The sequence below is a fragment of the Anser anser genome (genome assembly GCF_964211835.1).
Source record: "Anser anser genome assembly, chromosome: 3".
NCBI classification, from domain to species: Eukaryota; Metazoa; Chordata; class Aves; order Anseriformes; family Anatidae; genus Anser; species Anser anser.
Genome location: NC_139722.1, coordinates 63,274,663 through 63,302,294, shown reverse-complemented (window position 1 = coordinate 63,302,294; position 27,632 = coordinate 63,274,663). Strand labels below are relative to the sequence as shown.

General features: G+C 41.1%; 1 protein-coding gene and 1 long non-coding RNA gene across 8 annotated transcripts in view; one reads left to right on the top strand and one right to left on the bottom strand.

Moving 5' to 3' along the window:
• ARFGEF3 (ARFGEF family member 3) overlaps window positions 1-13,128 on the bottom strand; it is a 93,181-nt gene extending 80,053 nt beyond the window's left edge. For 6 of the 7 annotated variants that reach the window (XM_083830909.1, XM_083830913.1, XM_083830910.1 and 3 more), the window contains exons 1-2: window positions 12,778-13,128; window positions 11,773-11,824 (exon numbers count right to left, since the gene is read on the bottom strand). In XM_083830909.1, coding sequence (XP_083687035.1) covers window positions 11,773-11,824; window positions 12,778-12,862 — 137 coding nt within the window. In that variant the 5' untranslated portion in view covers window positions 12,863-13,128. Of the gene's footprint in view, window positions 1-9,568; window positions 9,858-11,772; window positions 11,825-12,777 lie in introns of those variants that run through there. The other variant, XM_083830914.1, reaches the window with a different exon arrangement.
• LOC310897373 lies at window positions 11,879-26,300 on the top strand. The gene is made up of 3 exons (XR_014582257.1): window positions 11,879-12,196; window positions 24,230-24,646; window positions 25,779-26,300. It is a non-coding gene; the product is annotated as an uncharacterized lncRNA (long non-coding RNA).
• The last annotated feature ends 1,332 nt before the right edge of the window (window positions 26,301-27,632 follow it).

Here is a 27,632-nt window from a genome sequence, read left to right as displayed (position 1 = left end):
TTTCTTGTTAGCACCTGACGTGCAGCCTGAGGGCCCACAGTCACCTCCACCACACTGACTCAGGGGCACTACAAACCAAGTACTTGTCACCACCACAGAAGTTATCTCCTTTCATTTAAACCGCGTTAGTTGTTGGGAAATGGATTAAAAGGAGATTAAAATAAGACATCTCTCTGCATTATCTTTGCCCTGAAAATTGTATCGGAGAAGAAAAATTCTGAACCTCGGGGCTGATTACCTCAGTTATCAGCATGCAATTTGCTTTCCATGGTATAATTCACAGCCCAGCCAAAGAACAGGTAATGACTTGATTCACTGTTGTTGCCATTTTTCTGATAAGCTGTTTGTTAGGCAGCAACACAGTCGTAGCCAGAGCCTGACATTTTTCAGTCAGAGCAGCACTGACAGTGGAGAAGGGCTCCTCAATCCTGGCTGCTTAAAAGGAACAAACTATCACAGCATGCAACTCCATTAACCTCACTTACTCAAGCAGAAAATTTGGCCCACCACGAGAAAATAAACGGTAAAAATAAATTCTCAAAATTCTGGACATACTCCCAGCTGTTACCATTAAGTACACTAAACGCAGGCAAATATTGTCCCCACATGAAAGGTATGGATTTAATTTGTGTGAAACAAATTCCAGCAGGGTCAATATGAACACGTATGCATATAGAAATAGAAACACCCGTAATTCTTGTCAACGTTCTTCAAGCCATCACAGGAAAACAAAAGACTTCACAAACAACTTTATAGATCAAAATGGAAGCACTTAAACTCTAGAGAAGTGGAAAATAAATACTACTTTTTTCAAGCAACGACTCTTCATGAAGAAAGCAGATTTTCAGTCATTGCTCATGTTCAAGATAAGTGGTTAATTTTATCTACAGAAGACATATGAATGTCCCACTTACGAAGACTATTACAGTCAAGCTTAAGACAGAAGTTTGGAGCTTGCAGTGTACAAGCACAAGGGAAGTTCTCAAACCTCAGTGCAGCAAATCAGACCAGATGACTACAACTGACATGTCATTGCAAATACAAGATTTTTGATAGCATTTACAGAACTCTGTCTTTTATTCTATTGCTCTAAAACCAAAGCCTTCTGGTGAGAACCCTCCTTTTCAGGGAGGAAAAGGGGAAGAAAGCAGAACAAAAAAAAAAACTTCATGACAAACATGCACTGCGAGACATCAGCATTACAGCAATGCATAAGAACAAGTGGTGTTGAAATGTACAGGTCCTAAAAAAAAAATGTTGAGACACTGCTGTTGCACTAGTTGATATAAATTCTGACTTGCTTTGACAGGGCCAGGATTTTACTCCACTTACTCAGACAAGCAGAGTCACCTGTGAGCATGCTTTCCCTACAAAGAGGACTCCCCTACATAACCCGGTGAGATTCCACTTTTACTAATAAGTTTGTAATTTCTTGCTGAAAGCATTCTCGTTTTTCTTCCTCACCGCTTGCAGCTTCTTTTTTTTATGCCATTCTTTTTCTGCCTACACAGTACAAAACTCTTCTGCACACTTCTTATGAAAAGGGTTCTTGTCACATGGCATGAGGTTTAGCTCTCCTCTTCCATCCGTCCCTGATTCTCCCTCACCTCAACTGCTGACATCAGCTTTCTCAAAGTTCCCGCCGGGTCTTTCCTCCAGCTCAGTATTTCCTTCCTTTTTACTTCATGTATTCCCTCTTCCCTTCAGTGTTTTTACTTTACAAACCAAGGCACAGAGTAATATCTTCACCCTACAATAAAACTGAACTTGTCTCCGGAGGGAAGCATGAGTTGTGCATCAGAGGAAACCTTATGACACACAAGAAAGGAAGAGGGGAATGACACCTAAATTTAACTTCATATGGTTTGATAGCTAGAACTTTAACAATTATTCAAATAAATATTGAAATATTGAATGAGATTGTAATTTAATGCCTCTTGGTATTAAAAAGGTTAATTTTTATTATCTACTTACTTTCCAAGAGAAATGCATTCGCCTTAATAGCAGAAGTATAGGTCTATATACTTCATGGGAAAGGCAAATGTAACCAATTTAATCTTCAATCTAGCCTAAGGCAGCTGACACAACAGAATTCAAACCAACTATAACAATTAAATAGCTCAGAACCGTCACTCAACTGGAGTGCTTTTAAGGTCGTTTGCTTCCTTGCCACACTCACTAATAACATCTCCATTTCAACACAAAGTTCCCAGATAGTAGCCCGATACTGTTGTCAAGAGAAAAAAAAAAAAAACATAAGAAAACATAAGCATGCTGTGTACCTTTGCCTGAGAGAAGGGAGACAACAAATGATTATACACAATATTAAAGTGGACAAGGCTAAAATGCTAATCAGGATGCTTCCAGTCTCCAAAGCTGTAGCTGTGATACATTATCATCACTCTCCCTAAAATATCCATCCCAGTAGATTTTTGCCCTTTGTGCATGAGGTATGACAGCCACTTAATAATTCTGCTCTTGAGAAATTTGATGACACATGTAAACCCCACAAGGTCTTCATGATAGAACAATCCTTATCCTTTCATTGATTTTATTTATTATCATGTGAAGCACAGCATAAAGATGAGGTGAGGATCACAGTGTCCATCCTTAGCATATACCTCTCAGCCTTAAGCAGAGCACACACTGGACTAGCTGAGCCTGCAATTCTGAAAGCTTATCAAGCTATTCCACGAAATCTCTCTTCCTCACATTTGGTGAGCCTGGAAGGGAAGCTGAGGGTTTTCCACTGAAAATGTTTGTTTCAAAATTTCAGCACCTGAAAACAACAAATAAAGCATTTCATAAGAGTTAAACGTCCAACAGAAATTTACAATGCTGGGACGGGTATGATAGGAGTGACAGAGAAAAGAAACAGAGATAGAGCAGCTTAGACATCCTGTTAATGACCTTATTTTCTCCACTACGGCTGGATGACTTAGTTTCAAAAGTTTGATGAAAAATAGGAGGAAGTATATTTCTGTTTGTTACTAGGTATGTTTTGAAGGTTAATGCTGCAACCTGTAATCTCATTCAACTTTCACAGCAGTGCAATCTCAAATCTTGACAGACCTAAGGGATAGTTGTTAAAAATGCCATCACATTTGCAACACATTGTGTATTTTATACTCACCGCACCTTAGCACGCTCAATTCCTTAAACAAACAAGCATTCAAAGAAACCAAAGGTAGCGTGTTTCCTGCTGCTTTGTTGCCTTTTATGGAAGGTAAATAAAAACTGTGAGAACAGACCTTTATTATTCCCACTCACCCCTTCATTTTCTAAACAAATAAGAGTCATGACTTGCACAGCACAACAAAGACCACAGCAGAGTTGAGCCTCATTTTTAAGGAAAACAGTTCACACAGTTTCAGAGCCACTTTTCTTCCATCCCCTGGATCCTCACCCCCAGCCATGCTTCATTCTCTAAGGCAATTATCAACAGCTTCCCGATTTTCTCACTTTCTTTGCCTTTTCAAGTATTAAAAGCGATCAGAAGTTTAAAACACACTGCTATCCCATTATCATCCTTAGACCCTGAGGGCAATATTCCAGTTGTTAGAAATCGGACAAGTGTTCAAACCTGACTGCTCTAGTCCTTTATTGGTGCTATTCCTATACTGAACAAGTTACGTAAATCACACAGTAACTGCATGCTTTTGTCACAAATCTAGAACGGACTTTCAGAAAAATCTGTAAAAGGCACAAAGAGCTGACGCGGTGGTAAATATTAAGGTTCACTGTAACAAAGGCTGTCAGGAAGCGCAGGAGGTTATCCTATGAAACAATAGCCACCATCCTCTAAAACCTCCCCCCGGCCCCAAATAAGAGTAACAGAAACAATGTTTCAAAAACCATGCACTTTTATCCCCATGACAATACTAAACTTCCTTTGACACCTTCAAGAGCCATAAGCCTGGCTGACAGGTTTTTAGGGATTCCTAGATGAAGAGGCCTTCTAGCATTTCCAAAACCTCGTCTTGACAGCAAGAAATCAGACAAGCATAACAGAAACTGACCCCGTACACCCCCTTCTTCTCCAGCACTGTTTTCTTTTGTGATCCCAGAACAGATGCAAAGTTCTGTTGAGACAAAGATACCTGCCCATCAGACAAGAAATTGGGCCAGTTACTTATCTCAGAATAAACATGCAGATTGATCCAAATACAGTATCAGACAGCACTGCACTGCCTTTCTCAACACTTAGTCACGCCCTCCACACACACTAGAACTACGAATACAACTTTTAAAATCGAGCTCAGAGCGCATACACCATTCAAATACACCAAATTTTAAATGCCCCCAGAGGTCTAGATCCAGCACGTAGACTGACAACAGAGGAGATACAGCTCAGCAAACCATACTGCCTCTAAAACCTCCTCTTGGCCAGATGCCTCCCAGGCAGCTCATCATCCGCTTGCTGAATGCCAGCCGGTGGCTCTGCAATGGCTGAGCAGCATGAGTCACACATCCAGCGGTCAGGTTCAGGAGGAAAGCCCGGGAACAATTAATGCCAGGTGGCTGTGGCACCAAGAGCAGGAAGCAGTGTTTTAATAAAGAGAAAGGGTAGCACAGAGAGGTTTGTCCAAAACGTCCCCCCCGAAAAAAAATACAACTCAGAAAGTCATTACTCCCTCCCCACTCCATTCTTCTCATCAGGTCACCTGCTACGCTCATAAAACACCCCCAAACCAAGCAATAGGAGATTTAGTCTACTGCTGTCTATAGATTTTAAGAGATTCCACAGCAATACCAGTAGGAAAAATGAAAAAAGTTATGCACTTTCAAGAAAAATATGTAAACAAATACTAGTTCAGTTGTTCATTTAACATCTGTTACTTTTTCCTCCCCATCGTCATTATCACAGAATCACAGAGTGGTTCGGGTTGGAAGGGACCTTAAAGCCCATCCAGTTCCAACCCCCTGCCATGGGCAGGGACACCTCCCACCAGACCAGGCTGCCCAAAGCCCCATCCAGCCTGGCCTTGAGCACCTTCAGAGATGGGGCATCCACAGCTTCTCTGGGCAACCTGTGCCAGGGCCTCACCACCCTCTGAGTAAAGAATTTCTTCCTTTTATCTAATCTAATCTACCTCTTTTCAGTTTAAAGCCATCTCCCCTTGTCCTGTCACCGCAACCCCTGACAGAGTTCCTCCCCAGCTTTCCTGCAGGCTCCCTTTAGGCACTGGAAGGCCGCTGTAAGGTCTCCCCAGAACCTTCTCTTCTCCAGGCTGAACAACCCTAACTCCTGCAGCCTGTCTTTGTACAAGCAAGTTTTAAGACAAACACGCAATGAAGTCAGAATTTTGATGTTTTATCAACTAGTGTGCTAGCATAGTACTCGAAAAAAATGAAGATTCTATTGTTTTTTTAAATATGCACAGAAAGATGCACGTCTGTGTTGTTAGCACATGGCACACAAAGTTAATCAGTTACAGTCTCAAGTGATGTTGTGGACACATTCTTGACATTAAACTACAAATGTTAACAGGATATCACAAATTTCAGCTTTTGGCTTATATACAAATAAAACACATATAATCTGCTTCTTGATTCACAAAACCATTATCAGAAAGACAGTGGACCCTACTAGACGGCCAGCACTGAATGGATAATAGAACAGAAGAATCAGCAGACAATTACACTTCCCTACCAACTGCATGAGACTACAGATGATATACTTACCAAGTCAGAGGTGACATGTCTGTGTATATTTATAGATTTCCCCCCTCTATTTTTCTATTCCCATAATAAACACATGTAAACTTTTTATCTTTTAGCAACATTGTTCTCAATGGATAAGTGCAAGAGGAGTAGTAAATTTCTCTGTTCGCTATTCTCCACCCATTTTAGGTTTGCTTAATAACTCTACAGTAAGAAGTTTCAAACAGCACACACATTAGTTAAAATTTATCCTATAGTTAGGAAAACAAAGTTAGGAGTGCTGGATGATATAGCCTTTTATAATGTATTAAAAATAATTTTTAGATCAAACTCAAAAATAATTATAAAGACTAATCAGCTCCCCTACCACTCTCTCACAGTAGAAAGAAACTAAAAGAAGCTATGAACAAAATAAATTGGATGAGAAAAGAACGAAATGAAATCACAAATATTTCTTCACAATGGAGAAGCCAAAAAATGCATCCCAAGTCTCAAAAATCTTTAAATGGACACACTATCTGCAGAGCTAAGTGGATGGAAGTTTCCCAGGTATACGATGTTCAGTCATGATTATACCACATTTACAGTTTTTATTATTTGTTAAGCACATGAAAACTAAAATGTATATGTTGTTTTATTTAAGAATTTGTAAGCCAGGCTACTTTGCAAGCTATCAGATACAAAGCTAGAGACACAAAAATAAATGGCAGAGTAGAACTTCCAATTGCACCCCCCCAAATTCTCATGACTACAGAAAAAAGGTAAGGAGTGTAACTATTTCAGAGGTCAGCTAAATTTAAGGTTTACTTCTGTTCCTGACTGCTCTCCATTGCATTGGTTTCCCAAAGCTCACAAACAGCCCTCAAAAACTAGCACCAAGATGAACAGCACTTGGACATAAACACAAGACACAGAACTGGACATCAGCTGGTTATGATAGAGAACCTTGCTCACCACAAAATTCTGATTTTCTCCTGCTCTAATCCCCAGAAACACTGGCTAGTTTTGAGAGGCCAATGTGAAATACCAGAGGGGTGCAAGCTTTTGCAGCAGTGAATATTAGGAACTGCTTCTGAGAAACAGACTCACAAACGCTCAGCACCTCCAAAAGCCAGGATCTGTCCAGGTTCTGTATCTCTCTGATTAGGCACGCAGAACTGGGGTCTTGAAGGCTTGAGCCTGTTCCTCCATTTAATTTCAATTACTTCCTGAAACTTTTAGGTACAGAAATGTTCAGTGTACAGATATGCTGAAGAGATAAATAAGCATTTGGAAGGCCTTTCCGGTTCTGTGAAGAAGGAATGCAAACAACATTAGTTACTGTGCCAAAACACTTTACTCAACATGTCTCAGCCATTACTTTGAAGTCCATAGGGGAAACTTTAAGCTGGCATCGACAGCAACATATACTATTGAGAATCTTGCCTATGCATCTTCTGCATTCAGTCACATTTCTCCAGGAGGAAAAAGACAACAGACCAAACTCAAGTCTGCAATGATGTTTCTGCTCTACTGACTAAAGGCCAAAATGTGTGTTTTGCCACTGGTTTGGTCAGAACCAAAAAAAAAAAAAAAAAAAAACCACCACAGTAATGACAGAATAACAGGAAGACCTGGAAAATGCAAAAATGTCCTAGAATTATGAGGCAGTCTTTTGATAGTCTAAAAGTTTTTCCAAACAAACTACAGCAACATGGATGTGGCAACAAATTCTGTATACAAGATTCCAGGTTCCAGTGGGGATAGTAACACCAACACACAACAGCTTAACTAGCCGTCAAACCACAGGCTCCCTCACAAGTCCCAACCAACCTCCTCTTTGCAGCATCAAGTCCACGCTGACTGAAAGCCACTAAGTTTTATACAGACAATTATATAAAGCATTCTAAAAAACCCTTGCTTAAGTAATTTTTTTTTCAAAGTGGTATGTGACTGTTAAGCAACGTCTAGACTCTTGACTCTTATTTTATTCTGGTGTGTGTATACATATTATTTCCTCATGAATGATAATCTACTTTGATCAAATATTCTTTTTCAACGCTCATTTTTTGTGTCTGTTCAGTTATCTTTTATGGAACGTATTTTAGCCTCTAAAATCACAATGGAGAAACTCGCCAGGAATTAGCCAAGAAGAGAGACCACCGCAGCGTAGGTGGCTTGCCTTAGGACAGAACTTGGCATTTGAAAAATACTGAAATGAACGTGGCCCAACTTAGTAGCAAATAATTGCTGGTTGACAGATGACATTAAGCTCTTTCTTAAGCTATCTTCCATTTGATCAATTCACCAATTAAAACATCAGCACGTCAATTCCTTTTAACTAATTCATTATTTATATTATCCATCCAGTCTCCTCAAGCACTTAGTACATATTTAATTTTCACAACACCTGTTCATCAGAAACATAAAGATCATTCTGCTCAGGCAACAACAGCCCAGGTGGGTTACGACTCTTCCTTCTCAAAAATTCAGAGGGCATCTATGGGAAAATCTTGAACTAACTTAAGGTCATTTTCATCCCAGTCCACTCTAATTGTCTTTACTATTTCACACCCTTGCTCAATACAGGTTAAAGTACTAAAGAAGCACACACACATTTGTACCTCAAGGCAGAGCTGATGGGACTCTGTGGGGAAGTCTGTATTTGTTGGAGATTTGTAACTCTTTAGGAAGTGAGTCATTTAAATAATGCCTCTCACTAGAATTAATATTCAAGGTCATTAACTGGGATTTGGATTCACAAGTCCAATTAACATCAAAGGAAGCTGAACAGCAAAATATTCTCATTTAGCTCTCCGAAGATATGCCCAATAGATCACCATTAAACTAATTAAAAAATGACATTCCAGGCTGAATGTCCAATAACCACATTCCCCTGGGGAAAAAGTATCCCAGGCGCTTCCAAACCATAGCAGGTATGTGCTGTCTAAACCACTACCAGACAAATGCTGGAAACAGTTCCCATACAAATGCTACAGCTAAGCCTGCTAACTAATTGCATGGACTTCAGGAAAAAACTGAGCATAGCCTGCCCTATGCTCAGTAATAGGGGCTGAAAACAAGAGAGGAATCTACGGATGAGAGCAAGCCAGGACAAAGAAAGTCTACCCCAACACTGTAGTGAAGATAAGCATGTAGCTTATTTAATACATGTGAAATACCTGAACTCACTTAGTCAGTCTGAGGAAATGCAGAAACACTTTGTACTCCCATTCTCACACTGGAACCACTGTCTTAAAACACAATGAAAGACCACTACTCGTCTAAAACTGTGGTTTCAAAAGCCACAAATGTCCTTTTATATTTTAAGGAGGAAAGGGGGGGGGGGGGGAGTTAGGCAGAGAAAATAGTTTGCACCTTCTCTTTTTTGTGAGCAGACATCATTATTCAGTTCTAGAAGGAAAAGGATTTAAGTAACAACATGGTGATTCCGTTAAAATGCACAAACACCAGCACAACTTGCTAGCAGAAGCCAGATGCTGCTTTGTGAAGAAAGAGAAACTGACTGAGGTACTTACCAGATTTGCTATTTCTGGAAGCGAGCCAGCATCCACCTCAACCGGACATGACAGCTAATGAATCTCTGTCCCACATTCTTATGCAGTAAAGATGTGCCCCAGATTGTGATTATTGGCAAAATATAATGTAGGAAAATACTGACATATTTTCTTTGTATTTGGTATATTCTAAGGACACACCAAAATTTCCTACTAAACAAGTCGGAATAGTCTCTCTTCACATACAGTACTCAAAACATTCATTTAGCTGCTATTCTTGGAAGAGACCTCACAAATACTTACTCTTCTCCTGAACTTTAATACTTCAATACTTTCAGTATGTTGCAACTACAGACTTCAGACCCAAGTTGTAAGCTAGGGTCACTTGATGGAAAAATGATACATACCTTCACTCTAACCCTGGTACCACAGAATACTCCAGGCTACATCCCAGGCTCTGCTACTACTCCCAGTTACAGCAGAAAAGGTGTGAATGGCAGATTCAAAGCGGGTAAGCAGCCAAAGGCTGATGTGTGTTTAAACAGATGATGCAATCTGCCACCGATCAAGATGAAATACGGCAAGGTGCATGGTCGAGATCTCTCCATGCTACACCTATCTTGGCTGTATTTCTGGTCTTTGTCTTTGCCCTATTTTCAAGGCTATCCTTTTGCAGTGTTACAGACCAAGCTGTCACGGCGCTGTTCTTTAACAAATACCAAGCAAAGATGAGCTTTTACCATATTTTCACTGGTACATCATGTAGGCAAATTCCAACCCAAGAGGCAGCCCAGAGTGCTCATTTGGACCTTAACAGCAGTTTGTTAGACAATGAAGAATAAACTCAGAGTACAGGGGAAGTTAGTATTTCCTCAGGCACTGTCTGAGGTTGTGTGGCAGTGCCTACATCATAAAGATCCCATTACCAAAGCTTTTACTCAAATTTTCTAACATACCCTTTATTTTGTAAGGAACAAAACCCACCCCCCACCACACACACACTTACTTCACAGCTACACTTGCCGAAGTATTAGCTTTATGTAAAAAATAAATAGGATTTACAGTGGAAAAAAAGCCAACTAAACAAATACAACATTAAAAACATTGGAAGAAGAAGAAAAGGAAGATGCATCTGTAAAGAGGTAGTGAAAAAGGAAGAAATGTGGTAACAGCTAGTTAAAAGCCTTACGGAATGAGAATAGTACTTATATACAAAAAGGCCATACCCTGTATTAAGTATAAAGGCTGATAAATGAAAAGATAAAGAGCTAAGTTTTCTCCAATCACAGCGCAAAGCAAACAATCTAATTCTAATGGAGCTACTGGGAATTACTGATCCAACTGCTCTCAGCTGTTCAACCTGTGTCAGAAATGCACGGATCTGGGACTGGTCATGTCAGACCTGAGCTTCATCCATTCCCTATTGACACCAGGCCCCTTGTGGACACTGTAGCTGGCAGTCATGCAGAGCTGCAAGAGAATTGCTCTTATTCCTTCCCTATTTGGTGACTGGTCTGGAAATAACTACCTCTCCAATTCTGTAATTTTCCTTGCACAAAGCTACACCAAGAGCAATGGAGAGAAATGAGGTGGTAAAAATACTCCCAGGAGAGTAATATTGTGGTTAAAAGCATCACTTTTGTCAGCAGCTAGTAGTGATCATCCAGAAAGACTACAGGACAGCGCAAATTCATAGCAACACTCCTACATATTCTCTTACAAGCTCAATTATCTCTTGCCAAGATACTTCTGAATAGGAAGGGGTACTTTTGCATATAACAGACCTCAATCAACTTCCTCCACAGATTTGCTGAGGTGTTTTTCAAACCAATGCAACCTTTAGCATCCACGACATTCTCTAACGAGAGAAGATTAAGCATTTCACATCTTAACTATAAACTGTGTGAAGTAGCATCCTCCTGTTTTGAGCATTGAACTTGCTAGTTTCTGTTGATGCTTCCTATTGAGTCTGTTGGGAGGGACAGTGAATGATTTTGTCTATGTACTTTCTCCACAGCAATCAATTGCTAAGATGAGATCTTAAGTAGCTTTACAAATGGGGGCAGTGCCTCCTCCACCACTTTATAGGTGGCCAAATGAAGACAAGAGGAAGGGACAAGACTTACTCAAGATAACCTAGCAGGCTAGAGGAAGAAGCAGTCGTAGGAACTATATTGAAGTTCCTACCCATTGTCCTAGCTATATATTACCTTTCTCTTTCTAGAATACTTATTTTCAGTAAACAAGAATTGATCTAGAATTAAAAGAAAATATACATGCTGAAAAGATTGAGACGCATCGTCCCACTAAAGACTGTAATTTAGAAGGCAAACAGTATCAGACCATAGAACAGCCCTCCTTTCTAACCAAGTATCAGCATTATAGATACTGCTACCCATTTTAATACTTTTCCTTACAGTTTATTCATGAATGGAAGCCAAGGACACATCTACAAATTATTCATTACAACTAACCTAGAAATGTGTATATATAAACTAAGGAAAACACGCAGATTCAGACCTTTTCTAATTGCTTAGTTTGTGATTCAAATTTTGACTTCAATTTTACAAATACTCACAGCTCCACCGTTCTTAACATTACATGTTCTTACCTTAGCTGATATGGAGGTATCTTGACAGCAGCATCAGGAGAATCCAAGGTTTCTGTGTAATCAAAGAAAACAATAAGACCTTCAAAAGAGACTTTGAGTTCAACCATAGTCGTACATCCAGCTACGATTTCTGAACCAATAATCCTCAGGTTCATACCTACTGTAACCAACAGAACAATAGTCACAGCCGCCTGCAAGATTTACGTGACTATGAGGACACCGGGCACCCAATGAGAAGGCACCAAGTACCATCTTTTCCTCAGTGAATTCCCTTTCACGTATCAGCACTCCAGCAGCAGCACATCTGCTAAAACTAGAACAGCACAGAGGATGTTAGCATGGCTGCTGTGCAAGGATAACACGCAAATCCGTGGAGCAATCTGCAGAACATCCAACTGAAGGGCCAGCAATGAGACAGCAACAGGTATGAGCTTTCACAAACTCTGCTATAACCACGTACAGATAAAAAATAAAAATTGCCATCTCTTGAAAACTAAAGCAGTGTTATGTATCATGGTCATGCTGATGTAAGTTAAGGGTCTTGCTGACTAAAGCTCCAAGCAGTTAGGGCCAAAAGCACCTCAAGTCACAAGCAACCGACACTGAAATTTACCTAAGCCTGTATTCCCCTGGAAGAACTCGTATCGGTGATTATTAATCCCGTTACACAGCAAGAATAGAAGAGCTCATTGAATCCAGTCAAAATAAAAAAAAAAAAAAATCAGCTTTTCAAAAAGCTGCCGGAACACAAGCCGGCAGTTAAAAAAAAAAAAAAAAGTCGGTCCTAGGGTTTTACCTGCGGTGATTTCGGAAAGGGGGCTGGGGGAGGAGAGAGCTTTGGGCAGGCGACGCCCCCGCCGGCCTCGCAGACCCCCGGCAAAGCCCAGCCCGGAGCCGCCCGGGGCTCCGCACCCTGTGCGGGGAGCTCTCCTGCCCCCGGCCCCGCAGCAAGCACCTGCCCCGGCCCCACGACACCTGCCCTACCCCACGACACCCGCCCCGTACCGATGGCCCAGGTGCAGCTCTCCTTGATGGCCCGGTGCTTGCTCCCCGACGCCTCCTTCTGCAGCTTTCGCAGGATTTCTTCCATCTTGCCTCCCCGGGGCTCCTCGCCTAGCCGCGGGGGCACGGGAGCGGGCGGTGAGGAGGAGGAGGAGGAGGAGGAGGAGGAGGAGGAAGATGAAGGCGGTGCGGCGCTGGGGCTGCCCCCACCGCAGCCGTGCCTACGCGGGGCCGGTGCGCGGCTCCCCGCTGCCGCCCCGCCGCCGCTGATGAATCACGGCGGGCTCCATAACGGGGACACGTCAGTCGGTGCCGCGACGGAGTCCCTCCTCCTCCTCCTCCTCCTCCTCCTCCTCCTCCTCCTCCTCCTCCTCCACCCTGTGGCGCAGCCGGGCTGGGGCCGAGCCTGGGGCCGGCTCCGGGAGGCAGAGGCCGGCAGCGGCCGGGGGGCGAAGCCGGGCACGGTGCCGCCGCCCGGGGGGGATGGAGCGTGGCGGGGAGGCTGCGGCCTGGCCGGCTGCCATGGCGACAGCCAGCCCTTGCCCGCAGGGCTCGGTGCCCCAAGCCGGGCTCGCAGGGCTGAGGGCCGGGCGGCCCCTCCATCGCCGCTCCGCCCGAGCACGGCCTGGGCTTGCAGGGCCCGGAGCCCGTTTCCCCCAGGCGCCGGCCGCGATGGGGCTCTCCTGCCTCTGGGCTCGAGTAAACGGCACGGTCTGTGCTTTGCTTCCCAGCTGCAGTGTGTTCAGGGTCAACACAACCCGCTCGCCTTCACCTGTGCCCTGAGGAGTGTGTGCCCCCAGCGAGCTAGCTCCAGCCTTCCTCCTCCTCCTCATGGCCCTGGATGCTTCCTACCCGGCAGAACTCCTTCCCTTTCCAGTTTCTTGTTTCCCTGCCTTATCCCTAGGAAACACAGCCTGCTCTTTGTGTGACTACATCACTTAACGTTCAGTTACTGCTTTGGTGCCGTTGTCTTGTTGCAGGGTATGTGTTATCTCTCAAAAGGTACAGGATAGGAAGAGCAAAAGACAGCAGATAAGAAAGGCAGTGCAGGTAGCAGCTGGCTGTATTAGCGGTTATGTCTCCTACTGCTAATTGGAAGAGTACCAATTGTGAATTACCAGACAGAATATTGGCTCCCGGTGAATCAGCCGTGGCATTTCCCATAGGATATCGGGCTTTCAGAGGCTGTCCCTTATCCAAAGTCTTACAAGGGTTGATCCTGCTTGTGTTTGGAAGTATAATGAACACATAATCCATAGCTGCATTTTAAAGCCAAAGTGTAAAAGTTGTGTCTGAAGAAAAGGATTTAAAATGATGCCAGAGAGGTCTGTGGATGGATAGGGAATGTCTAGAGTTACAATACTAAGGATTAAAAAAAAAAATAAACATGCTCTGACAGAAAGACCTTTATGCTTCAGATTCCAGGGTAAAATCAGCCTCTAAGCAACTGGAAGTAGCTTCGCAGAGTTTCTTATATCTGACCATGCTTCACCACCTTCATTGGAATGAGCAACTGGCAATAGCTACTGAAAATAGCCGGTGGCCAGGGTCATCAGCATACCATGATGCGCTAGGTCACAGATCTGATGAAGTGGTGGTGAATTCTTCCCCACCTATGTGTCCTCTTTATCCTGTGACGTGCTTAGTGGAGTGAGCATGGGAGTCATGGGAGTCTTTGTAGATCTTTGATATTTTTCCTCAGGGGCAAAAAAGCCAAAAAGGACTGTGATGGTGTTTGAGATATTTTTAATGTAGAAATGACATACCACAGATCATTTAGACCCATAGAATACTGATAGATAAATATGTGTCTATTCATTATAAATAGCTAATTGCTTATTTTCAGGAAGCCACTGATGAAACTGAATTTGTCTGGAATTTTAGATCATTTTCCAGATGCATACAACAAACTCACTAGTTAATTTCATTGTGGTCTCTACAGGAAACCCTTTGCAGCAGAAATCCTTACCAGAGCTACAGTGTTTTCATAGATGCTGATGTCACTGAATCAAAGCTTGCATTTATTTCATCACTCACTGTCCAATCATGTAAAATGAATTCCATGCTGCTAAAAAATAAATAAATAAATAAAAAATCCATCGTGCTGCTAAACACTTTTTTCCCAGATGTTGTCAGCAGAGTGAGAGAACCAAAGGTCATGTTCAGGCTCTCTAGAGCCTCTTAAGATATGCCTATAAGATAATGCAGATGGAAAAACAAGTTAGCCATGATGAATCTTCCCAAGGAAATGCATTTCAGAATACCATGAGTCTGTTTGCTGACACTTATCATATAAGGCCTTCCATCTCCACGAACAGATCATCAGTCTCCGTTGTCTACAGTAAGCACATAAATACACAGTAACATGTCCTGCTAGAAGCCAGTCACTGAACTCACTTTACACAGAGAGGTCACATATTATATGTTTAGGGCTCCCCTCCAAGGCAAGTGGCCTAGAATGTCACAAAATCTGGAAGTCCAGGTACAGGGCAGGGAGAATGAAGCATGGTCACACTTGTAGCTCATAAGTTCTCCTTGCCATGGCTTGGCTGTCAAAAGCCAGCAACCTTCTACAGTGGAAGAAGCTACGTAGTACTCATCTCTAGCCCCTTGCACAGCTCAAGCCTTGTCCAACTGGAAGTCAGAAGGATCTATGCAGATCTCATATCTGCAGGATGCAGTGCTTGTATACCACTGACTCGCAGAGTCAGGCATTCAGGCCGTTTCCGGGACTCTCACTTGGCAGTGCTACCGATCTTTTGCATTACGTGAATGCAGATTATATCCCAGGATATATCTGTGACTGAATACAGCTTGGAAGTGTGTAAGCAACACGATGCTACTCAACATACCTGAAGTGTTAGAGTTGTATTAGCGCAATTCTCCATATAGGCTTGTAATCAGAGCTAAGGAGCAGCATATGCTTGTCTCCGTGCTACTACAGCTCTGCTGCTTCCAGTAGCCAAGGAAGGCTATGTGATGCTGGTTTCAATCCCTACAGCATATGGCTGTAACATCCATGCACCAACCTGCCCTGTCACTGTAGTCTTTGAGATCCTAAAAAAGGACCAAATGTACAGTTGAAAAGCCAGAGAAAAAAAGCATGTTAGACTGAGATAATCACATAATACCTGTGCTTTAGCCATTTTAACAATGTGCTTGGTCAGGATCTCATTGTACATTACAGGCATTGGGCAGTGTGGATGAAAGAGGTGGGCTGTGTTCCTAAAAAATCCAGTCTAGGTAGAAAATGCAAATAAATACTCTCCAATGACACAAAAACAAACAAACAAAAAAAAACAAACAAAACAAAACAAAAACAAACAAACAAAACAAAACAACACCCAGCTCTATGGCTCAAAAAGGGTACAGAGCCAGATTTCTCAGAATTACTCCTCTCCCAGAGGTGCTGCCTCTCCCTCCCCTCCATTGACTGGAGTGACCAGACTTGCAAAAGATCTCTGGCTCAGTTTTCCTCAGGAAGCTCTGTACATGTGGCTCCACTTACACTGGACAAATTGCTCAAAAACTTGTAGTAAAATGGGCGTAGCTGGAACATGGGCTCACCCGCACCTTTGTGACACCTGATAACAGTGGAAGGTACCCTTCCTTCCCTCTCCTGAAAGGCAGTAAGACTTTGGCAAACAAGACCTTTGTTGGGGTTTGCTTTTAGTCTTGGTTATATAGACTTTAACCACGTCATTGATGATAGGGTGGCATCTGTCATTTTTTGCTTGATTACACAGTGAGTTACCAGAGGCTAGCTGAATGCTCAGTGAGGTTGTTCCTTGTCAGGTGCTGCTTTCTGCACCCTCCGCAGCATGACCTTGCTAAACAAAGGCAAAACACTGCAAAGTGCAGTGGCAAAGGGAGCTGCTGAGAGCGGGGATTACAGAGTTAAGGAGAAAACCCCTCCAGGCTGGGAGCTGTGAATAAAGCTAGAATATATTCAGCAATGTCTGTTCAACGTAACCTTACATTGTTTATTCTGTAAAGAACACTTGAAGCAAAAGTAAAGTCTTGAGATCCATGTCAGGAGAGAAATATGAGACTAGACTCTCTGGCTCTGCTGAGACATACTTTCTGCAAAGACAAATTAAAAGCAAAAATCCCCTTAACTACCTTCAATCTACCATAATCTTCTCATCTCCCCATAGAATTGCAAAGGCAATCAATGAGGGTATCAAGAACGCAAAACAGCCATTCTGGGTCAGATCAAGGTCCTTTTTACCCAGGAGCTCATTGCTGACAGAAGTTAGTTGGGGATTCTTAGAGAGGGTAGAAGGAGCTGCCCTTTCCTCTGGTATCCTCTGATAAATTCTCTCAGTTTCTATTAATTTGCAGACTGGGCACTTCCTGAGACAGGGCTTTTCTCTTTATCTATTCGGTAATACCTGACAGATTTTTCTTCTGTGAACGTGTCTAATCCTTTTGAACCTTTTTCATGCTTTTGACCTTTACAGACATCCCGTGGCAGCAAGTTGCATAGCTGAGTTGCACATAAACAAAAGAAATTGTTTTTGTACATTTTTTTTTTATAAGCATTCCCTATTCACTTTCTCCACACCACTTACAATTCCTTATTCACTGAGCATGTATTTCCTCAGCTGTTCAGCTGTTTTTATTCCAACCCACAGTGCACTATTTTATTTAATCTTTTTTCCTGTATGGTCTTTGGTCGTACTAATTGCTCTTCTCTGTACCATTTCCAGTTCTGTTCTACCCTGAAATGAGAGAGTTTGGAAGAAAGAGTGAATATGTAGGAAACAGCATGAAGATTCGAACTATAAAACTCTCTTTCTTTGGTCAGACTCTACTGAAAAAGCTTCAAGGGGAAAGAAAATTAGAAATAACTATGGAGTTAATATCACAGGAGTTCCAAGTTGGCCAAAAGCTAAACTTCATAGGACTCCCATTTTTCTCACTTTAATCCAGAGGATTCCCATAGTCTTAATCTATGGAAAGAGAGCTAAAAAAGTGTAACTGCAGTACATTCATGGGCTGAATGCAAAAGCAGGGATTGTACCATCTGGCCATCATGTATTTAGAATATCCAAAATGTTCAAAAACAACTGTCTTAAGCTGTGTCTAGAAAGAGACTGAACTGATAATTTGTCATATTGCCATATGAAACATAGGTCATTCAAAGTTACAAATGCATTAAACATATTTGGCGCCTTATACTGTTGTGGCCTTTGATGAAAGCATGACTCTCGTTATGAGGAAACAAGGACATCATGGCATCTACATCTGTCAGATGCTTGTGAAGCACAGTTGAGAAAGGTCAGCGAGACCTAAGTGCATCTCTCCACTGGCCAGGAAATGGATTGTGATTTACATACTCTGCTAGGTGTTAAGCATATAAATAAATGTGTTGAAGTGCTAGAAATATACCCAGAAAGGCTCAGATTGTTTTAGCATTCAACTTAATGTTGTTGTTTTTTTTAATAGATAAGCAGATTTTCATATCAGTATTTCAAATTTTAATGCATGGCTCCTCTGAGACAGATCTCTAAATTTGTTAAGTATAGTGAAAAGTAAACAGAATTACAAAGAGACAGGTTAAATAGAAGTTTATTTAATAGTGTTGATTTGCAGATTCTGTTCTGCCACAGACAGATCAGTTTAAAATGAATTTTCTGGTTTCAGGGGAATGTTGCCAGTTTCACAGTGCGACAGTGATAAAATTCAAATCAGAGTCTTTGTTTTATGCATTCATATATTATTCACATACGAAGATTAAATTTGAGAAAATTTTCCGTTTTCTTCTCTGTGCTACCCTCAGAATGCTCACAGGTGTAGTTTGACTCTGGGAGTCGATGGTGCTTATTTGGCCAACTTTGCAGACCAGCTTAGAAGATTTAAAAGAGAAAATGAGCAAGTTAGCTCCTGAACATACTTTAGCTCCAGCTTAGTATATTTTTTTTCTTCACAATAACATGTAGAAACTTATTTCAAGGAAGGTAAGCCTTGGACTCCAAAAGCTCTTCCAGAGGATCTATTATTCCCCATATGCTCTCACCCCTGCAGACACTACTTGTTATCTCAAAGCAGAGCGTGTTCAATATTTCCAACATGCGTCAGACTATCAATTGCTTAAACATCTATTTCTGCCATGTGACTGGGCACAGAACTGAATTCCTGAATTTGACACTTAAATCTGCATATTAGCAGTAAAGGTGACCTGTAAGTAGACCTGTGGTATAGCCATATGCTTGGAAGTTTGTCTTGAACATTCAATAAGAGCAGCAATAAAGCATCCGCTATAAACTGGCCAATGAACTTGCACATTGAGTGATGCCCTTTTGTATTTCACTACTACTGTTAACCAATACGAAGTCAATGCTCAGATTGCTATTGGCATATCCTTTCTGGAATTGTAGTTGAGGCAATATAGCATTCAGCTTTCAGCTTGCTAAGAGTAAACAGTAATTGCCTTGAAGTCATGATCTGAAAATCCAATGCAAAGTGGCTATTGACAGACAAAAGCTCTTATTACACCAATAGGCACACAAGCACACAGCCTTTTAGGACTGAGGGAGAGCACTAGTATCCAAGTGTGTATTTTTAAATGCTTTTGGAAATTCCTAATAGGTTAAATGGAAAATCTAGCAGAAAGATACAGCGTGTTCCAACATCTATTTGAAAAAAAAAAAAACAAACAACCATTTCCAAGAATGGCATTGCAGAGTTCTGTGTTTCTGTGTTTGGATTTCAGAAGCTTCTATCTCAAATATACTCAGTCTGTAATGAAAAAAACATTGGGGAAATAGGGATCAAATAAGGCTACAGATTCATCCAGTTTCTAGTAGTCAAACTGGATTTCTTGCTATCTATGGTACACGTAAGGTTAAGCAGAAAGAAAAACAGACAAAAATTTTTGCGAGATTATTAGAATGATGGTCCTCTAAAGCATGATGACTGTTTATAGGGATATAGTCTGAATGTATTTAGTTGGCTTGATCTTAAACACACCTAGAAGAAGCCTTGCTTCCAGAACTGTTGTAATCATCACTGATGTAAGCTTCACTGATTTCAGTGGTACAAGATAGGACCTCTTCTCCCTGATATTATATTGCTACAATTGTAGCCAGAAGAACTGTCTGATTTAAAGTCTTGATATGAAAAAAGAGTTTCTTGTTTGTTTGTTTGTTTGTTTTCCTGTCATAGCCCTTTATTTTTGCAATCTTAACCCAGAAGTTCTCCTGTGTAAAATTTAAACACCAATGAATGTTTGGACATGAATAACAATATTTGAGGTTTGGCTTGAATTAATGATGTTCTGAATTAATAACGCCATGGTTTGCTGACAGTTAAAGAATAGGTGACGATGACTCTGTCCTCCTTTCTTTTTCATCTATCTTTTGCTACAAAGACCTACCTTCATAGATCTTTAAAGTTAGATGACATATTCATGTGTGCAGAACAGTTCTACTCTGAATTCAGTTAGAATAACTTCAGTACTCTCCTATTAGGACAAGGCAACCAATTTATGCCTACCTTGTGCATTGCTCCATTACTTGGACACTGTTATGGTACAAGATAAGCAAGTTTACTTGCTCATCTGTGTCACACATAGCCTGCAGGTGTGCAGATTTACAAATACAAGAAAATAGGTGTTTAGTCCCTTACAGTGTAGAGTATTAGCACATAACTATGAAAAGACTCTTCAGAGATTTCAGCCAATAAAACGTGTGGACTGATTTTCTGAAATTTGGCAAGATTTGGACAAGTTTTCAAAAATGCAGCAAAAAGCATAACTGATAAACAAGCCACTTGTACATTTTATTTTAATTCTTCATGCCAGCAAACAGCGACAGCATATCTTCTCATAGAAATGTTATCTGATTGTATTAACACTGGCAAAACGTTATCTTCTTTCTTTCATCTGGAAACAGTGAAACTAATCTGTTCGAAGTGTAAAGCAGTCACTCCCGCTCCCATCCAGATGGGAGATTTCAGCCCCGGTTAGTGTTTGGCAAAGCAAGTGAAAATGAGATTGTATTCTGGCAGTTGCCAGGTAACCTTCAGATAGTCCCACCTACGATGCCAGCCAACTTCATACATGCGTATATATTACAGATACAATCTTTATTTCATACAGCCACAACATGTCGTTAGGAATAGCAATATCGTTCATTTCATATACTGTGGCTTTTCCGATCTGTGTAGAAGATGGAAACATTATCTTCTTGAATACCAAGTGTTGAATGATTTCTTCTTTCAGGAACAGATTAGTCCAATAGTTGCCCATGTCAAGGGTGAGTTAATTTTTATGGTGCAGAAGAGCAGAGCATTATTGACTCACTAACAAATAGCAATGCAGATAATAAGAGGAATAAGAGGATTTAGGCATGTTGCTTAGGCATATATAAAGGCAATACATATGAAATATAAATAATTCTCTCTCTCTTATTTATTTTTAATTGATTTCCCAAGTTCCATTTGTTTCAGTTTAGCCTTGTACAAAATGTTATTAACTAATTTGCTGTTGTTGGCCAGTGAATCAAGATCTCTTCCTGCAGCAAAGGCCAACCACCATTACAGCAGCTCTCATCAGTAGTGGGAGTGAATCCTGTAGTTATTACAATCCTCCCCAATAACCTGAGTTAACATACCTCACATATTTCATGCAGTTGCTGGATGCTGCAGTGTATGTACATACACTCTATCTTCTGAGGAGGACAACAGTAATTACTATATTCTCGGCCTTCATTCTCAAAGACTGTTGCTTTAAATAGAGGTTAACCACCGTATGTTATTTGCAAGACCGTCCGTATGTATTCTGCATGTGCCTCATCATTGATCAAAATGTAGCTGTGAGACAGAAATTCAATGCATATCCCAGAACTGTATCATAGGCAATCAATCCCTCGGATGCTGTGGCTGACACAGGGCCTTCAAAGTCACAGAAGATGGTCCAGTAGAGTTACACAAGCAGAAGAGGTAGGCTTGCATTTTTTTTTAACCGCAGCATATGCATACCACATTTTAAAGCCCCTAGTTTCATAATCCAAATAGAAAATCAAATGCCTTGATGCTTTCTGTTTTATTAACAAAATTAACTCAAAGAGAAATTCAATGAATAGATATATTGCTTGTTAATCTTTTTATTAATGATCTTTCCCCATTACAAGCAATATACATCTAGTTCTGCAGGAATCTGCATTCCACAGATGAGTGCAACACATTAGATCATAATTTCATTTCTTGACCCTTAAGTGGGCATTACAGTGATTCAGATTATGCTGTATGGATGATTCATATCTTTTTATTTGTGCTTGACAAAGCAGGAAGAATAGCAAAGTGGCAGGTGCGCTCTACTCCAGCTCTTGACACAAGTCTTACTTAGGCTCATGAGCCATAGTATGCCTCGATGTGACTGTTCCTTGGACTGGTAAAGCCATGGCCATGAACAAAGAGAAGCACTGCCTTAAAGCAGGTACACATTGAAATCCCTCATGGGAAAATGATGGATCACACCAGAGTCCAAGAACTACGTGGTAAGGAATCTGAGTTTGACTACAAGTCAGTCACTTATATCTCCCCGTGAGCTGGGATGCCGCTCACGGCACCCCCTCAGGTGCACCCCCGGGGGTGAGCCCTTGGGGAACAAACTTATCTGTGGACAAATGCTGACAAGGAAGGCGGGTGAGTAGTTCACCTGTTCACCTTAGGGGGTATTTTGGAAGAATGCAACTGGATTTAGAGTGCCCCCCCCCGCCCCAGACCCTGCAGTAAGTCTCGTGTGAACCTTGCCATTCTCAAACCTTTAACTAAATCACTGTTTCTATTGTAGCAAATCCCGTTAAAATTGTTGTGTTAAATTGGCTGATGATTAAATGCTGTTTAAGTGCTGTTAAAAATCATACAATCTAGCCTTGTTATTTACAATAAAAGTAAAAAATAAATCCTAAATTGCTGCTACACTAAAGTTGTGTAAAATCTAATTCCGTAACAACCATGTGACAAAGCTGCATGTCATTATATGGATTTATCTCAGAGTGCAAAATGTAAGATTCCCATGGATGATACATCTTCATTGACATCTGCATGTGCTGAAACTCATCAGTTATTTTTTTCCACTCCTAATTATTTGCTCCATTAATCTGTTCACCTCAGTGCTCAGTGCTTTCTGATGGTTGTTCACTAACAAGCCAGCTGAATAAATTTCCCAAATCCTCATAAGGCCAGAAAGCCACAATTGTATTTGTTTAACTTTTTCCTTGTTGAACATGGCACTGGGACATATTTTCAACAAATGCCTTCTGTGCTTCTCAGATAACTCGCAGCCTTGCTGTGGTGTTCAGTTACCTACAAAAGCCATTTATTGCCTCATGCATTCCTCCAACATGGGCATTATCCCTTAAATAATTCACACTCCATTGTGTCTTACTGCCTGAGCTGCAACCAATATAAAAGATATTTAAGGACGGTCTTTACATAAAGCTCACATAATTTCATATAAGCACAGTTGAACCCTCTTGTGGAGTCAGGTTTGCTTCAAGAAAACTTCAGCTCAGCAGGAAATTTACAGTGTCATGTGTGAACCGTTTTCCTCATGATTTGTTTCCAAATCATGAGGAAGAACATCTTCAGTGCAAGCTGCATTGTTAGAGGAGCATATACAGGCAGTTAAATCACGTTTATCTCTTTGATGCTCTTGTGATTTGTTTTTGTGTGGTTTTTTTCCCCCTTTTTTTTCTTTTTTCTTTTTGCATTTACAATTGGGGCAGAGCAGATGGCAAAGGCTCAGCTTGCTGTAATATACCCATAAAATAAGCAAAGCTGTCAGTGAGCCTTCTCTCCATCAGGAGTTTATTTCACTTTCAGGGGGATTTTTCTTTGACTGGAATGAACTTCAAAAATTGTGACTTTAGGAAGAAATGAATAGAACTTAATGATTCTGCAGTTCTCTTTGAGTTCCCTGTAGAGTTTCTCATTTAAGGGAGGAAGGTGTTACTTTGGGATTCTCTCCTCCACAGGGCATTGCATTCTGACAAAACTTGTACAAATTCCTGTTTTTCTTCCTTTGCTCTTTTGTTGTTAAAAATGTTTTTGAAAGTATGGAGTGGCAGGAAGCTATCACAGAGACATCAGAAGTGCATGTGTTCGAGACTTGACAGAGCCAATGACATAAGGAACTGTAATCTCATTAAGTCCTTCTCATCAAGTTCCAAAACAAACCAGCACACCAAACAAACAAATAAATAACCAAGAAAAAAATAGATTTTTGCTCCCATAGGATCTGAGGTAATTCCTAATTATCTTATGAAATTGTAACTAAGACCTAGAGATGATGATTTGTTATTTCTGCTACCAGAAATGCCCAGAATGTGCCAGCATAAACAACCCTTTACAGATAGACAGTAAAGACAGGCTTTGCCCCAAAACACGATCTAAACAGAAAACACAGGTTAACCACATTTTAATTTTGCTTTTTTCTTCCCTAAAGAAACGATGGCATAAACTGCTGAAATGACTTGCCTGAAGCCACACAGAAAGTCTGACGAAGAGCTGTGTCTGAAGCAGAGCTGCAGGCAGAAAACCTCCTGAGCCACAGTTCAGTGCATCACCCACAGTTCATCCTTCCTTTTCAGAGCACTACCATGTAATAACATATTATTCAAAGTTGCTGACAAGTCTGAATAGCCCTCTTTCTTACAAATGGAGGAGTGGCCATTGGCAAAAGGTAATAATAGCACTGGACAGCAAAGATTATAACTGCCTGTGCTGTGCACTGTGCTACACATTTTGTCTTTAAAAGCTCCCTTGGAGAAACACGTACGAGAATACAAAGGAAGCTGAAATCTGACCTGTCTATAATTTATAGTACTCATTATATTTTTGGGACAGCCATCTCTTGGTAAAGGTAAGTTCTTTTATTTATAGGCAGGGGCTGCTCATGATTTGCATGCTAATGCATTCACATCTGCAAAGCCTATAAATTAGCCTCCCGCTCATTATGGCAATGCCATTGTCCTACTTGCCAGTATGTAATCTGATCCCAAACGTTTCATATGTCTGCAAAATAAAACCAGCCTGAGGGAAGAGCTTCACTGTTGCAGTAGTAGCACACAAAAAACGCCCCCCTCCACCTTCCCCCTCCAAAAAAAAAAAAAATCACCAAAAAATTACTAGAGGAGAGGAAACCACTGAGTGTTTCAGAAAGATGAACACGAAAGCCTAACACTCTAAAACTCAAGAAAATGGAATGTTGTTATGTTTTGAGGTGTTAATGCATCAGTTCAAACAAAAGGATGCATTTATGGCAGCTTTTTAATGGGCTCCCAAATAAAAGTATCTTCATAAAAGATTAAGTCGCTTGGTTGTCAAACTGGTTGCATCCTAATGTGTCATACAGGAACACCCCTGTTATTATTAGTGTTTAACTTCTGTCTGAGCCTAGCTATCTGAAACAGGCACTGAGGTCCTTTTTCTGTGCACCTGATAAAGGCAGTCCCTACTTTCATTGTCAAGAGTTTAGAATTATGTCAAGATTTTGCTCCTTCATTAAGCTGACAAAAAAAACAGTGTGCAGTGCAGACAAAACAGGTACACGTGCATGGCTCACACTCCTGTCCGGAGGTGTGGATGCCTCCTATATCAATTCACTTTGTCAAAGTTAACCAGATGGTAAGTTTTCAGCTGCTGAAGGCTCTGCAGGCTCAGCTTTGCTGCTGCAGGTAAGGTGAAGAGTAGTCTCACCTGATCTCAGATACTTTTCCACCCACTCTTGTAATTTCCATTTGGTTATTTTTAACTGTGCTGAGGCACACACATGTGCCCACCCTTTAAAAAGAGAAAAGTGAAACCCTTATAAACAAACCCTAAACCCTTCCCATATCATTGGAAAGATCTTAAACAGGGTGCAGTGATAGAGCGGCTGTCAGCAAGCTCTCACCCACTGCCCAGACTTGCCTCTGCATTACCCTACTGCATGCATCATCTGGCCTTTTCATCTCTTCCTCCTAACCTTTCTGCCTACTCTTCCCTGGCTGCAGAGTCCCCAGAGACCTCCATTCTTCACTGGCCTATCACTAGAGGTAGACAACCATAAATGAGAAGGAGGCCTGAAAAAGGAGAACTTTGACTGAGACTAGAGCAGGAGGGGTCAAGGCTTCAGGTCATGGCACAGATGTGATGTTGGATTCAGGATCCAGATGTACCTGCATGGAAGAGATGTACTAGTACCTTAAATTAATTTCTTTGTTGAATTCTGGTTCACAATAAGAGGTGTTTATTTATTTATTTACCTGTAAATCTCTGGTTTGCCACAGTAGGTTGCGGAGTACTGGAAAAGTAGGGCTCTGCATGAGTCACAACCCAGAAAAAAAGCTCTGCCAAGAACACGAATCACAGCACTTTGCAGCCTAGCCCAGGTGATAAGCATCAGTGTTGTTGTCTTCACATTGTCAGTCTTATACTACCATGAATGACAAGATTCACTGTGATACATTCAAAAGGGGCTGTAGGTAGCGATATATCTTCATTTAATTTTCATATATATGTCTTTTCCATGCTACCATAAGAAAGGGGAAATATAACATAAAGAGAAATAACTACTTGTTTAAAACAGACATAGGAATATAGAAAAGAAGTTGTTGCTTTTAAATTCAGAGTTTTCACCTCAATTCTGTTCAACTGTACTTTTGATCTTGCAAAGAATTGCACAAGACTAGATCCAGCTCTGAGGCCCATACATCTGCTGCTTAGGCTGTTTCATGGGTGGGCAGTGCCCATGTTCAAGCCACAGCCCTGTCACCCTCTGTAATGCTTGCAGCTGGCAGATAACTGCCAGCTCTATCTTTTACAAGCAGGACAATCCCACTGAGCTCTGTGGACCTTGCTAGCTAAGCTACTCTTATGAATCATGGAATTCATTGGACCTCGCTGTTTGGACTCCACTGAAAAGTATAGTACCAGTGCTGAGACAAGACAATTCCCCTCTGGTTTCTAATTGCATTCACTTTCTATAAATGGCACTAGCCCCTTTACAACAGTGTGTGGGAAGAAAAGATCTCGGTTGCATTTTTTATTCAGATCAGCTGTAATAAAGCCTCTTTCCCTCTCTCCTCTGCCTATTGTGCTTTTCTTTAGGCTTTTGCTGAACCTACATTTTGGACCTAATTCCTTCATGCTTTGTACTACAGACATCCAAGGAATTGTTTCTTCACAAATGATGGCAAGTAAAAGCATGCAAAAGCTAGAAACAAGCATTCTGCAATGACGGTTTAAAAACAAACATTTTCCTCTGTGTGTATTTAACACTTTACATCTCAGCCATATGTTCCTCCCCTCATCAATTTGCCTTTTAGATTGTTCTTTAACACTTGCCTATTTTCTTGCTCCTGCAGCAGAAGGGAAGTTGATCTTTCATTTGTTCCGCAAATATCCCTTATTGTCCCGGGTTTTATTACCCCATCTGTTACTGTGTGATCACTTGAAATCTCTTGTGGTCTCACTTTTCCAACTGATCACCGTGTACTGCAGGTTATATTTCAATTTAATTGCTATCTACTGTATGATGTATAAACTAAAAAGAGAGAAGCAGAAAGATGAGGATGTTTTTCCCCTGTCTACCATTCCTCTCTTCCTGTGTAAGCATACATCGTCAGTGCTTGCTTATTATTGATGACAATGTTTAAGCTAAATCCCTCATCTCCACTCTTTTCTACTCAAAACTGATAGTTCCAGCTCAGTGTTTACTACTTCAAAAAGTAAAAGTGTTTACAGAATACGCTCACCAACACTTGAGAGAAATGAGCTCACTTCATGAGCTAAAGAAACACTTCCCTGCAGCACACTTGTCAAGATGGAAACTTTCCCCTTGGCATGGTATTTCCCCTTTCTCCCTC